The sequence below is a fragment of the Falco peregrinus genome, chromosome Z, assembly GCF_023634155.1.
Source record: "Falco peregrinus isolate bFalPer1 chromosome Z, bFalPer1.pri, whole genome shotgun sequence".
Taxonomy (NCBI): Eukaryota; Metazoa; Chordata; class Aves; order Falconiformes; family Falconidae; genus Falco; species Falco peregrinus.
In genome coordinates, this window is record NC_073739.1 from 50786596 (window position 1) to 50801623 (window position 15028).

The window sequence follows — 15028 nt, forward strand, 5'->3', positions numbered from 1 at the left end:
CTGAATAACTGTAAGCTGTGTAACAGTAAATTAATGACAGTGTTAAAGACCTACACAAAAAACAAGGTACGTCACTGAATCCAAAACCAAATGAATCCTAGGGCAGTGATGATTCAATTAATGTCAGACTGCCACAGACTGAAGAAGCTTTATCCTAGTAAATGGAGTTCTGCTGACCTCCATCTGGAACTGATTACAGAAGTACAACCACAGGCACACACTTAGATGTGGTACAAGAAGATAACAATGAGGTTTATTTTGTGCTTTTGCCCAGCTCATCCCTGGCAAGTTATTAATCATTCTATTAATCACAAGTTGGCATTTAAATAGCTGATATTTTCAACAAGGAAATAAAATCAGTATGGATGTCAATCTGCAGTTTTTAAATATATCAAACAAACATTAGACATTAAATGAAAAGATTAGAATTGACTTGCAGTAAATCAGGCAATTTCACTGAGAAATAAGAATGATTTTTATTATTACAAAAATGGCATTATCTTAAATAATTTTCTTTCTAGACTTTTTCTATTATAAAGAACAGGAAAAAAAGCACAAGCATTGTTAAAGTTGTTTCAGTAACAATCTCCAACTAACCAACCTCCTAACCTTGTAGAGAAAACAGTTATCCTGAGATGATGGACTTGAGACCAAGCTATACAAAAAAAGATGTGGACAGGCTGGTGAGGGTCCAGAGAAGGGCCAAAAACATGATCAAAGGACTAGGAACCCTGGCATACAAGGAAAGGCCGAGAGAACTGGGTTTGTCCAGCCTTGAGAAAAGAAGGCTTAGGGGAGCCCTTATCACCATGTTCCAGTATTTAAAGGGTGGCCACAAAGAAGATGGCAACTCCCTTTTTACAAGGAGTCACATGGAAAAGATGAGGGGTAATGGGCAGCAATTATTCCTGGGGAGATTCCAGTTGGACACAAGAGGAAAATTTTTTGCAGTGAAAACAATCAGCCGTTGAAATGATCTCCCCAGGGAAGCGGTGGATTCCCCAACACTGGACACTTTTAAGATTTGGCTGGACAGGGTGCTGGGCCATCTTGTCTAGACTCTGCTTTTGCAGGAAAGGTTGGACCAGATGATCCTTGAGGTACCTTCCAACCTGGTATTCTATGACTATATGGTTCTATTCCATCAAAGCAATGCTATCAACTTATTGTGGAAGCAACTGTTGTCTGGACATTACTGTATGTACATGGGCTTATGCAAACCTGTTTGGGCTGCTAATGAGCTTTGACATACATTGCATCCATTTGTCACAGGTGGCATATCAACCTTTTCTTCAATTTCCATGTGTAGCAATAGAAACAGACACAAAAACGTGCTCCTCTTGAGAGAAGTTGCTGTATGCCATGGTGATAGTACGGGTGGAAAAAATCTCAGCTAATTGCTGTGAAAGTCTTGCACCATTTCTAACCCTTCTCCAAAACATTGAAAGAAAGGTGGTTTAAGAACTCATTTCTCTGGCTTTGTTTAGTATGCATGAAGAGGCCCTTGGCAACATGAAGAGAAGCATCTGGGGGATATTACGGCTGAGTGACCCCACAGCAGCCTGATTTAGCAGCAATTTTGGTGATTTATGTTCCAGTTCTTGTTTATCCCATAGGAAAATGTCCTCCCCAAGGGTCAGTGCAGCAGGGCTCACTCACATGTGAGATGGTTTCACTGCTGCCACCGAAGGGACTCCACTGGATAGACAGAACCCACAGCTGCCTCTTTTGCTTTGTCAGTCAGATTATACTTTCATCAACATTTAGTTAGAGCTTAAATATGGTCAGATTTCAGATTCTTCACTTCCAGCTTTGTGAGGCAGGGTCTATTATTTTGTTTAGTGTTCGTACATGTGATCTCAGTCCCTGGGAATCATGGGCAGAACCCCCTCTAAAATTATAGGTTAGATCCTTCACGATGGCTCATTGTTGCCTAGTGCAAAGCAGGCTGGACCTTGCTGCCCTCCTCTCCTAATGCTGTGCTAGTTCTGTAAGTGACTGGTTTAACTTACATTATTGCTAGTGACTCCAGCACAGGGATTCTGGTACCTAGAGACATTTTAAAGGCCCAGTGCAGCTCGTCTGATTTGCAACTGCCATTCTGGAGGCACAGGGCTCCTGTAAGCTCTGCATCATGTCTGTCAGCCTCATCTGAATGTTTTGAATACCACAAGGTGTTGTAAACAACACTAGACACCTATTTCAAGGCACAGGATTACTCCCTAGGCGGTCAAACAAAAGCCTGGGATAAGCAGAGCCTCTCAGTCACTCTTGCCCACTTCATCATCAATATAGTATGTGGATTTACTACAGCAGTTCAAATTAAATGTCTTCCTGTGCTACAGAAACTTTCCTAGTTAGTCAAATGTGCTTTTGCTGAAGTGAAATTTATCAGAATGGTGCAAACCTCCTTCAAATGTATTTAATAATTAAATGTAAAATCAAAGTCTTTGTGATAAGTGTTTTGCATATAATACTTCAAGATCAATGTCTACTTAAACCTTTCCTTAATTTGGGCAACTGGTCTAAGATGATGGATGCTCTTGACCTTATGACCCCTCCTTTAGAGTCATTTAAGTTAGGAAGTGTTAGATTTACATAACTCCATAACATTATCTGGTTATTTCCTGTGTCTGGCACTCTGCCTAGAGGTACAGTTAGTAATATTATCCTAAGTGGTATGTTCCTTCAGGACTGTTCTTATTTCCCTACATTACATCAAAACCCCTGGCTAGGTATAACAGAATAGTCGTTCTCTCTTCAGTCATGTGTGTTTCTCAGGCTGTATTTAGAAAGCACTCCTATGGAGAAAAGATTAGATAATGTTATAATTATTGCAGTGCTTTCCTCTAACACTGCTGAAGTCTCTCCCTGGTACTTGGATTGAGGTGGAAGTCTGAAACTGTTACTTCTCAGACCACCCCTGTATGTCATAAGCGATACAACCATTACTAATACACACTGATGCTTTTTGTTTTCACATTTTTTAAAACAATTGAAACATCAGAAGTAAGCTATGCTTGCTTAAGTGACTTAGCTCCATGGCTTTGTTTTTCCTTAAGCAGAAGCCAGATAAAATGCCCTATTTCAGTTCTGGCTCAGGCAGTAGTGATACCACAGAGACTTCTGGCCAAACCTCTCCTTAGCCCCCAAGTTTGGGCAGTGGCCAGCCACAGCCACTGTGAGGGGAATGGCATCCTGCTGCTGCATCAGTTACTCTGGGAAGTCACCCTGAATTAACTGAGCCTGCTTTCCTGGACCTTTTTGTCTGAGGAAGAAGATGGAGTACAAAACTTCCCAAGAGCTTCTGTCAGTGTAACAGTTCTTGGTTCGCTGCAGATTCAGTGCCTGGTAGACGGGCCCAGAAGTGCGGAAGCACGTCACCCTTGGGACATGCAGGTGAAATTGTCCACAAAACTTTGCCACGGTGAGAAGCACAAGTCAAAGCCTTTGCTGGGAGCTTCTCGGGGTGAAGTTTTAGGAGCCTGTACCACACGGAGGTGCACAATCCTGACCGTTACCAGACAGTTGCTACTACTTTGTGCTGGGATGGTCTGCTGTTTGTGAAGTCATGATCAATGTTTCTGAGGCCATCCTGCTGCACAACTAACTGAGCACAGATGTCAGCGAGATCCCTTACATTTTGTTCTCTGGCAGCCCCTGAACTTAGGGGGCCCTTGATGGGACCCGTGTTGCTTTGCGGTGCTTGGTCTAGGGCAGCCACGATTACACAGACTGTGTGAGCTAATACTCAGCTGTCCTGCAGGCCTTGGCAGACCCACCATGCAAAGAAGAGCAGAGGGCAAATCCCCTGCTGCTTTGCTTGACTGCAGGGATAATGGGGGAGGTCTTTGCAGCAGGAGCAATCACATCAGCATTACAATGAATTTGCTCCATATCATACCGCGGCGTGCCCAGATTAAGGAACAGTCCAGATTTTCTCCAGTAGGGACTACCTTGAATTCCTCCTGATGTAAAAGTTGACTGCTTCCCTGTTTTGTGTGGTGTTTTATGACATCCACGGGGTCAGTGTTAAAAGAGATACAAGGCAGTTACAGAGCTCCAGGCATGGGTTTCTAACTGGGCAGCAGGCTTGGTGGTGGACTTGCACTTCAAGATCTGTTCATGGTCTCCATAGTGGACTCAAGTCTGGCATACCACTCTTGGGGTCTGGTTGTGGTCCCAGCTCTTAAAGAAGACAGTCTGTACCGCCTTTGGAGAAATACTGACCTTCTGCCTCTGTTATCTGGCAACAATCATAAAATTTGCAAAACAATGCCACTGACTTATTCTGCTGCCAGAAAAGTTTTAAACTCACTTAAAACGTCTTGATGAGCAGTGTTGTTTGCCTGGGCCCTATCAAGCATCACCCAGGATATTCTGGGAGGCTGACGGGGTTGGCATCATTGTTAGATTGACTGGCAGTCAGAAACATGGGACAACAGAAATAACAGAGGCTCAGTATTGAATGGAAGACAACAGCAGACGTGGCATGTAAAAAGGAGATGTGATATCAAGGCAGGCAAAAAGATGGATAAAAAAGGAAGTGGAACCACTGATGGCTGGCGGCTCCTGGCAAATGTGAAGGACGTCATTTGTATCTTAAGACTTCAAGATTTAGCCTCATCTGATCTCTAAATGGCTTAAGAGCAGCCTGCTCATGCTTGCATGCTTAGTACTAGTTGGAAGACTTCACAGTGTCAAGGCTGCTCAGTGGCTAGGGTTCGAATGTCTTCCTCTGGGGATGGCATACTTTAAATACAAACACAGAGCAGAGCTTATGCACTGGCTTCAGTCTGAAATAGTTGGTTCATACACACTGCAACTGCTCTCCATCTGAACTAAATGCACATTCATTGCAGACAACCCAACACCACCTCTTAGAACCACGCTACCACTCTAAGCCAGACCTCTAAATTACATGCACTTGGTTCTGTTTTGAAGCATGGCCCAGGTCTTAACTGTGTTATTCAAAGTTTTAGTTTTGTCACAAAACAATTTTAAAAATACATAGCCAGCTCTACTACCAAATGGGTGAAGCTGTATCTTTCAGTGGCTTAGATTCTATTGTGGGCAGATTACTATTTTAAAGAAAAGAACCTATCCATGATTGTGTCAACAGTTTAAAACACAGTTTGTGAGTATTAAGTACGCATTTCCTGTACACAGTTCTTTCAGTTGCCCAGCTGATTTAATTTTTTGGTTAAAAAATCAGACTAGGTTCCTGTCCAAGTAATCCAGAATTTTAAGAGTTTATCTTCATGTAATTATTCTTTCATGCCAATAAGTAGTGGTCTTCCTGTGAAGTGTTATTTATATGCTTCGTACTAGGATCTGTGCCCCTTGTTGATAAGTCGATGGGAGCTGTCTGTCACTCTGTGGAATGCTAATCACTCTGTCCTCTCTCCTTGAGCCTAGATACCTGGGGAGTCTAGCAAGCGTGGCTAATGAACAACACATGCAGTGGCTATGGGACTTCAGTGGGAGGAAGCCCTTTTGGATAGGCAAGTATCTCAGCTGCCTGTCCTCTCTGCGTATTACAGTTCCTGCGCACCTTGGAAAGCAGAGACTGCTGCAGCAGCTCAGCACAGTTTCCAAACATTGCATTGGCCTCAACTTTCTGCTGCTTTTATTACTCCAGAGCAAGGCATAAACTGAATGCTGTAATTTACCTGGCTAATTTTATAAGTCTTTATCAAAAAGAGGAGTTCATCGTGTTGCCTATTGCTGGATTGTTTCTTATTTTAACACTAGCTGGTAAAATAAGTCCTGGTGGAGCTCCCTCATCGTTCTTTTTACTGTGACTTTATTTATCTCTGATTTATCTTTTTTCAACTTTACATTAAACAAATATTTATATTACTGCTAATTTAATGATGTCTTCTTGTATCAGAAATCTTGTGAATTAATTAGATGATCAGCTAAAGAATGGTTCATAACATTATTTCAGATTTAGCTATTTCTTATTATGCACCTTACATTAAATGAGAAATGGAAAGAACTCAGATGGACCTTCTCTGTAGCTCCTGATCCCTTTCTGTGAATGATGGCCTTAGCTCATGGACTAGTGTTATTGCTTTCTTCTAACCCTTCTTGTTTCTGCTACATTGTCCATGTTTTAGGTTTTTCCAATTGTGAACTGCAATTTTCAGCTCTTAGTAATATTTTGAGATGGATTTATTAGTTATACTAAATTAACTTTAAAAATTACAGTTAGTTTGGGATCATGTTTAATGGTATAATGATTCTGTAAACCTGAGGGAAACTCCTGTGATAAGAATAAAGACTACAAGACCATTGTGTCAATTTTCTGATCTTGGTCTCTTCTAGCTAAGAAGACAGGTCATGTCTGAAAATATGCCACCCACGCTGGTCTTAGTAACTCAGAGGCTAAGTGAAAAGACGTGTTTTAGGTTGTATTAATGAACATAATCTAATTTTACAACTGCTAATTTCAACAGTGTAAACAAGGTCTACAAAGATCTCAGGATTTTATTTTCAGAAGGAATCTGAAGGCATCTAAGGCTGCCCAGACTTGAATACGATATTCTGCTTGGCATCTTAAGCATCAAAAGAGAAACCTGGGAGATGATAGACATGCAACAGATGGAAAGAGAGAAAACATTTTAGATAGGCAATAATGCAGAAAAGTGTATTTTCCCTAATTCAGATGGTACTACTTGTGATTCAGATGGCCTTATGAAATATTAAATTACATTTACTTGTATTCTTCCAGATGTTGTTTTTTTTCTTTTAGCACAATATTGTATGCATTTTTCAACAAAGGGACAGAACAGCATGCTTCTGTTGGCATCAGGCTCCAGGAACAATAAAAAATAAACATCACTGATTTGGTCTTACTGATTTCACACAGGCTTGAATGACCAAGTCAATCCTGGACATTGGGAGTGGAATGGAGGAGAACCTGTAACCTACATCAACTGGAGAAGAGGGTCCTACCACTTTCCAAAGAGAGGAAGAAATTGTGTATTGGTGCAGAAGCGAGGAAAATGGCAAGCAACCGACTGTGGGAAGGTCAAACGGAACAGCTATATATGTTCAAGAAGACTGTAAAGAGAGGAGGATCCCTGTGAAAGCATGCGGACATTCATGTTGTTTCAGTTCTATTTATCTGTAGACACGTAAGGGTGTGCAGTTAGAAAACTGTCCTAATTGTCAGCAAGGTTTATTTTACATGCTGCCAGAGGTGCAGATGCATTGAACTTTAATCAAGGAATAGAGGTCAGTTGCAAAGATTAAGTCCAGGTTAACTCTCCCCAAAGACTTCGATCTGTCACTTAGTCCTATGTATTTTTAAACCAAAAACCTAGGCCTGAAGGCTTTCATCACATTTCTATGTAAAAATATATTTTATTTTTTTTTTTAAAAAAGAAAGTAGCGCATCAGTTGATTTGCTTTGTTCTTAGGGAGGGGTTGTGCATTGGCTGTTGCTTTAATTTGTTTGTAATTAAAACTGCAGTTTTACCGTGCAGTCACAAAAAAAAGGAAGACTGCTTGGAGTGGAAGTAAGAGCAGACTCTGCTGGCTAAAAACAGGTCCTCTTGGTTGATGAAGGGGGGGAACATATGATGTCAGGAGACTGGGGCTTTTTCAGTGGTTGCCCTGGTATAACATCTTATGAAAATACCAATGAGAACTTAGTGACAGAGCACCAACAGGAGCAAAGCCTTTCTTTTTCTACCTCCCAAGGCCAGCCTCAGATCCTAATGGATCTGCTCACACAGAGCTACATATTGTTTCACATTCCTAGCCAAAATAATTCAATTTTTTTTGGAGTTGCAGGATGGTGCTGTAATTTTTAGTGTAATTAAGTAACGGCACCTCTGTAAATCTAATATTATCTTGGCATATTCAGTGATACATGAACATCAATAGGATTTATATGTGTCTATAAACCAATGTAATTGTGAGACATATTTTTTACTAAAGCAGATATGGCTTTTGAAAAGTATTAATGTAAGTCTTTATTAGGCATTTGAGGTTTTTAAAAATAATAATTAAAAATCCAGACTTAGTTCTGAGAAATGCTTAAAAACCAGCATTTAATAGCGAAAACCAGCTGCCTGTAACTTAATTTTTACTTATTTTAAATGTATGCAGTTGCAATATTACCATTTCATAACATTACAGTAAATTTATATTCAACCTGTCAAAAATCATCCTTTAGGACATTCTTACTGCCAGCCTTTAAAAAAGTCATAAGCTTCCTAAAAAAACTAAAATAAAATTACAGCTCCTCTCAAGCCCTCCCTCTGCCCACGATGAGTGTGTCACAGTTGGTGTGGCACTGAGTAGGGTGAATTTGCCCTATATTTTATGAACTCTTATCCCTCTCAATCTGCCTGCCTGCCACCAGCAGCTGATTCTCCCCTTGCCTCCCTCCTATCAGCTTGACTATTCGGCCAGCCTCTGGATCAATTGCATCTGTACAGTGTTTGCACCAGAGGACCAAACTCGCCTTCTGGGGTTCCTCACAGCAATTTCTCAGCCGTGAGAGGGACAGGTGCAGCAGAAACATCTCTCCTCTCTGGGCTGAGGGACACTTGTCTCAAGGATTAATTATCCCTCTTCCTTGCCTTTGGCATGCGTGGGTTATTTAGCCTTCCTCCTTGCCTGTAGCACGGTAAATGAACATGCATGCGTGTAGCTTTCTGAAAGGACTGTTGCAGATAAGCATCAGTGAATTGTAGAATTGTAGAGGAAAAAATACTGTGGACAGAACCTTCTCACCCTTATTGTTGGTGTCAACAGACATAGACAAAAACAGTTTTAAGATTTCTTTTTTTTGCCCTGAGCTTATAGACACTCTGCTAGACACTAACAGTTTTGCTTAAGGAGTTTTCTAGATCAACACAGATAGGCTAATTTTTTCAAGAATTCCCCAAACCAGTATTTTTCACTGCAAAAAGAATTAGCATCTAAAAAAGCACTCTTGGGATCTCCTGCTGTTACGTTCTGGAATTCCAGGGAAAGTTGACGAAGAGAGCTTACTTAGACATAAACTTTTATTTCTTTAGGGCCTTCTTTTTATAAAAACTGCTGAGTTTATTTGTGCTACCTTGATAAAGCCTGTTGAGACTATTTAAATACCTCTCCTAATTATTTAGTAAATGAATGCCATCAACAGAGAGGGAATTTTGACCAAGGTGCTTGTTACTTGATCAGTAACTAATAAATGACTCGTGTCTAGTCTGAGACAACAGTGATCTCAGAGGTTTTCTTTTGTGAGAAAGGAGATCTTCCCTTTTCTACATTTTGTTTTAACTGCTTTAAAGTGAGTGAAAACTATGAGGATCTCAGTACACAACAGACTGCTAGTTGTGCAAACTGTACGTGTTTACTGGTTTCATTAGATCTAATACAATACACTAATGAAGCTAAAATTCTTATATTGCAGTGCAAGGATATTTCTGCCCTGAAAGACTGCTGAATTGTTTTGCAATACAATGAACTGTTCCAAACACTTATTCATAAATCTTCCATTTTCTGTCCTTAAAAACCAAGTATTTTTCACAGATTTCTACAGCTTTTATTAGAATATTTGAGTTCAAAGAATACAACATACTCAAGTCAGGGAAAGCACAAATAAATCAGTTTTTCTGTTGCCATAGGAAGTTGTTGTCTCTAAGAGGTTTAGTCAAGGAAGAGCCTAAAATCCTGGGAAGTTATTGGGAATTTTTCCAATCTTCACTACTTTTGAATACACTCTGAGTAAACTCAGGGGAAAATCAGTATTCTGAGGACGAGCATCAGCAGGCGAATTTCAAGATGCTGAAAGTAAGCACAAGGAGCATGTAAATTCAGGTGTCCGCCCACAGATGCCACACTTTCTGGTTAAACAAAGGATTTATTTCACCAGAACTTTTAGGAGCAACAGAACCAAGACACAACAGCTTACTGAAAAGAAACCAGTGGTTAGCCTATATTTCTATAAACGGATGGGCAACATGAGTCCTTTGTGTGCCTGTCACTTTAAACCACCTTCTCTCCCTGTCAAGTACCTTTTAAATCTGTTGGCCAATTTCAAACAAATTTGACAGAGAAGCAGTTGACTCAAAGGCAATGGTTACGAAAAAAATGGATAGGCAACTGGCCACATGAGCACTTCTTCCAAACCAAAATACTCTTAAAAAAATTTGTGTTATTATTAACCTCACAGAATTTTTAATCTGAAAAATATTATAAAACTTTTCCAGATCTCTTTTGTACACTCCGGAATTTACTGAATGCCTTCAAGTCTTTATTCACTCATTCTACAATTATAAAACTAGCTTTGAGAGAATGATATATACAATTCAGTGAATACTGTGACTCTACATTATTTACATCACAAGACTGGTGCTGTTAGAATTCTTGTATTCAGAACACTATATTTATTGTGCTGTTTAATTTTGTAATGTGTGTTAATACAAAACTGAAACATATTTTGGTGAATAGGTACTTCTTCAGTTTCATAATCTCGTAAAAGCTTTTTTCCTAGTGATAAAAACTATAGTGTTGGGTGTAGTAGAAATGCACTTATAGTTAAGCATAATATACCTACTGTTTACTCTGTGCGGTTTCTGAATTTTGTTTCTCCTGTATGAGCCTGTTACTGAGTTAATACTATAAGGGCATTTGTGTGATGAGCACACCTTTTTTAAAAGAAAAAATGCTGTTTATGTTGGAAGTTAAATTTAAGAAAAATTACAGATCTGCAAGCAAATAATGCAAGATGATTAAAGGAAGACTGTTAGTCCATAAAATTGCATTTTAATATGATTCTTGATTTAAAGAAGAACATGAAAATGAGGTCATTTTCCCTCAGTAACCTCACTCATCTTCATGGAAGAGATGCAGATGTTAGTTCTCTTCTCATTACCCTTTAAAAAGCTATGCTGCTTGTAACATGGAGAACTCTGCTACTCCAACTCCATTGCTTAACTACTATCCTCTACACAAACTGTATAAGGTTAGAAGACAAGAACACAATAGGGTTGGTTTGTTTATTTTTATAGCATTGAGATAATGTATTGTTTTCAGTCAGAAGTAGTCCTAATGATTAGGTATACGGTATATAAGTACTGGATATAAGCACGGTAAGCCAAAGAATACAATTTTATTCATACAGATGAAATTTTCAGATAAGTCTAAATATATTTTTACTTTAATAAAAGAAACCTTATCTGCATCATCTTTCTTGGATTATGTTACAAACATTTCCTTGGTGTTGTCAAACTTCAGTGAATCGCCACTGTTCTCAAATTATTCATGGTAATCTAAGGTAGATGTGACTTCCTGAAGCCTGAAATGTCTCTTTGCCCAGACTCTTTCTCCCCTGTCTCACTGTCCCACAGCTTAACAACTGAAGCAATCAAACAAATTCCTAACATAGCTCCTCACACTGGGTTTAGAATTGGGTACACTCTCAGTTAAACAGTACATATGTGCCAGTACCATTCAGGAGGTGCTTCAGGAGGCAGACACTTGTCCAAAATCCACCAGTGTGAGAATTATAATAGAGAGAAAACCATCCCTTGCATCATGTGTGCATACCTACAGCCATGAGAACATGGGCCAACACACATGAAAGGACACTTACCCTAGCCCTGCTGGACACACATGCGAGCATTTTCAAGTGTGAGCATCTACATTTTGGCAGCAGTCTGAAACTCAATACTGTTCTCATTTCTGTTGCTACAGCACAGAGAAAAGAAACAGAGAAATGTGAACAGGAAGGTGTAAAGGAGTGAAGAAAGAATGCAACAGAGGACTTGAAACTGAATAGCAAAGGGGGGAACTCATGTATCTAAGGCTGAAGGTACAAAACCAAAGAGGTTTATTGTCTGTTCTTTCATATCATACCTTGTAAAAAGCCTTTTGGTATCATAATTATAACTTTCCCATGAGGCCTGTATGTAATCTGTTTTCCTGAAACTCAGTAAAACAAAGACCACAGATGGCTTTCTTTGATAAATGAGTACAATAATTAGAGAATAAACTGCACGGTGCAAATTCATTAGTTCTGAGGTTTTCATATGGGTTCTGTAAAAGATATATCTGGATTCAAGTTTGTCTACATAGGATGTGTTTTTAAAATGATAGGATATTGAATTGGGCTGTAATATATGAAATCCATTTTAATGATTTAATCAATCATGCTATGATGAGACTATTTAGCTCAACAGAAGGCAAGTAATTCAGGCACTGCCTAAGAATTATTTTTAGGCATCAACTGGCAGTGTAACTAATTATTCAGTTTATGTCCATAATGACTGAATAAACTCTGGCTCTGAAACAAATAAATAATACTACTTTGCATTTGCACAGCACTTGTCATCTATAGACCTGACAGTTTTAAAAGGTGGGCAAACATTCATGGTAACTATTTCTAGTGAAAAGAGAATGTCCTGAATAAATGGCTACTATGAAGGCAAATCAAAGCCTGCTTGAAAGACACCGCTGCATTCAGCCACAAGATTTAACAACCAAAACACAGTGAAAACAAGTGCTATGCTTATATGAAAGGGTAATTAGGCAGGAAAACAAGTTTTTATAAAAGATGCAGCATTGCTTTTTGTAGGAATCTGAGATTAGCTGTATTTGGAACATAATGATTATGTGCCCAGTCCAATCTCTGTTGCCAATTATTAGTCTATGCTGTTGATGTCACCACAAAAAGACTTAAAAATACTTACTATTTTTAACTTCAGAACAATTCTCCAAACTTGCTGAGTTTGGAGTCTGAGCTGGGATGCCTTACTGTAATGCAGGCAGGCTCCTGGCTGAGCTGAGAGGCTGAGGATAGATCTGCTAGCTGTGCACAGTTCTACAGGCAGCTGACTCCAAAACAGATTCAGACAATATGTCAACAGGTCCCATTCCTTACAAATTTTATCACTTGGAAAGCAACCACGGCTTACATGGGCATGAAGCAACAGTGTTAGACTGACCTGGTAGAATCAGAGATGGCATGCTGCTTTTGGGTCTCAGCAGGTCTTAGGTAAAACCATCCAGGAAAACCCAGGAAGTAGAACAGGCTTGACCTAGAGAAGAGAGCTCTGTTTTCTGCCTTTGGGTTGTGGAGTGGCTTGTGGAGTGACTTGCTGACACCGATTTGCTTCAGCCTTCTTTCATAGCCTTCAGTAAATAGTATTTTGTGCTTTTACATATGAAGCCCTCTAAGGCAGGCCTTTTTTCTTTCTTGCTGTATGATACAGCATAGAATGGTACATACCATGAATGGATTCTGATCTTGAACAGGTTTTTTCCAGTGCCATTGCACTGCAAATATACCACTAGCAGTTTAACATCTATACATATATGCCAGTACTGAGGTTTTTATGCATTTTGTTAATATTTGCACTGCACCAATCCGCCCGACCAGTTTAGTTTAGTCTAGGCAGACCAATCATTCCAATACTACCATTACTTTTTATCTATGCATTGACAGAGGCATCCTTAAATCATTTGAAACTTCCAACATGATTTATTGTTTGTGAAGAACTGCAGAAAGAACCCTTTGTAAACAGCAGTAATAAAGTGATTTTGCTCATATTCTTGCTACAAAGAAGAGAACCCTCTGACAGAAACTAAGATACTACATGGGTACCAAACCACACCTCAGCCACAACAGATAAGAAGGGCAGAATACACCTGCACACATACAAATATGTTTTTTTTCTTTCACAGTAGACTGGGGTAAAATTTAACTGAGGCTTAAAAGCCTGTTTTCTTTCACCTTGAAGGTGGTGGGATTTTTTAAATCAGGCTTTGAAGCAAGGTAAATTAGACCTTTCAGGCACTTAGTTTTCAATTCTGTAAACATATATGTGAGTAATCGAATGCAAATTTGCTTATATGGACAAAGTTAAATACAGACATTATAGGATCAAGATCACAGCTGGAACTTCTAAATAGTAAGAGCTAGTATACCACTGGTCTAGACTTAAGAGAAAAGGCACTTCCTGGCAAAGGAAGTGAAAAGTAGCTGAAAGACATAAAAGTAAATAGAAGGAACAATTCCATTGTGTTGCTACAATCAAGACAAAATCATCCTTAAATTGTTTTAGTTAGCTTTGCATTTCTAAATACTGAAGCAAAGAGCTGCAAAAGTATAAGTTGCTTCACTTGTGTTTGATAGACATTTCCACAGGTGTCAGACCCTTCTGAGTCAAGATGATACAATATAATACATAGGTCTGAGTATCAGTGCAGTCTTGTAACTCGGAGCAACTAAAATAGAGACGAAAAGAAGAAGGAAAAATCAACATGTAATGTCCTTATCTTTGCTGAATAATTTTGAACAACTACTACCAACATGCACCAGATACATGGAATTTTAGTTCCAAAGGTCAACTGCTTTCGTTCATTTTGTTGGCCAACAAAGACAGGATGTGAAGATACAAGTTGCACTTCTAGGCTACTTAATTGTCTTCCATCTAATTAATCCTCTTGACTCGTTGCTCCACCCTAATGCTACACATGCTTCTGTAAATGTGATGCAAGGACTTTTTGCATGTACACCTCACAGCCAGTATTGTTGCAGATGTCAGTACTTTCTATGATTTCACTCCTGGTAGTTGTGGGAGAATCTGCCCTCCCAGGGCACACTTGAAACTTCAGGAAGACACCAAACCAGTGGCAGAATTAATTTGCTTTTGGCTGAAATTGGCAATAAAGCTTTTTTCTTGACAGCTGTGCTTTCCTTAATGAGATCACCCCACTGAGGTCAAGGCACAAATACTCTCTAGTGTTGGAGTGTAAACCCAGTTCTTGCTGAACCTCCATGCACCTCTGTCTCAGGATGGACCAGAAGATTAGAAAAAAAATTAACTCAAGTGAATTATGCATTACAGAAAAGCTCTAGATCTTCACTAACTTTGTCCTAAATTTATAAGTCAGTGCATTACAAGGACGTTGCTAGGCAATTAGTTTACTACAATTATCAGGCAATAAACTAATTCCCTGGAAAGTCAAATAACTCCATATCTATACTACAGACCACCTAAATTTTCAAGAACAATTA

General features: G+C 39.3%; 1 protein-coding gene across 1 annotated transcript in view; it reads left to right on the forward strand.

The window, feature by feature from the left end:
• The window catches only part of FREM1 (FRAS1 related extracellular matrix 1), a 75084-nt gene extending 63893 nt beyond the window's left edge, over window positions 1–11191 (forward strand). The window contains exons 36-37 of the mRNA XM_055791575.1: window positions 5419–5504; window positions 6875–11191. Of these exons, the coding sequence (XP_055647550.1) occupies window positions 5419–5504; window positions 6875–7074 (286 nt within the window). The 3' untranslated portion in view covers window positions 7075–11191. The remainder of the gene's footprint in view (window positions 1–5418; window positions 5505–6874) is intronic.
• Window positions 11192–15028: the final 3837 nt, after the last annotated feature.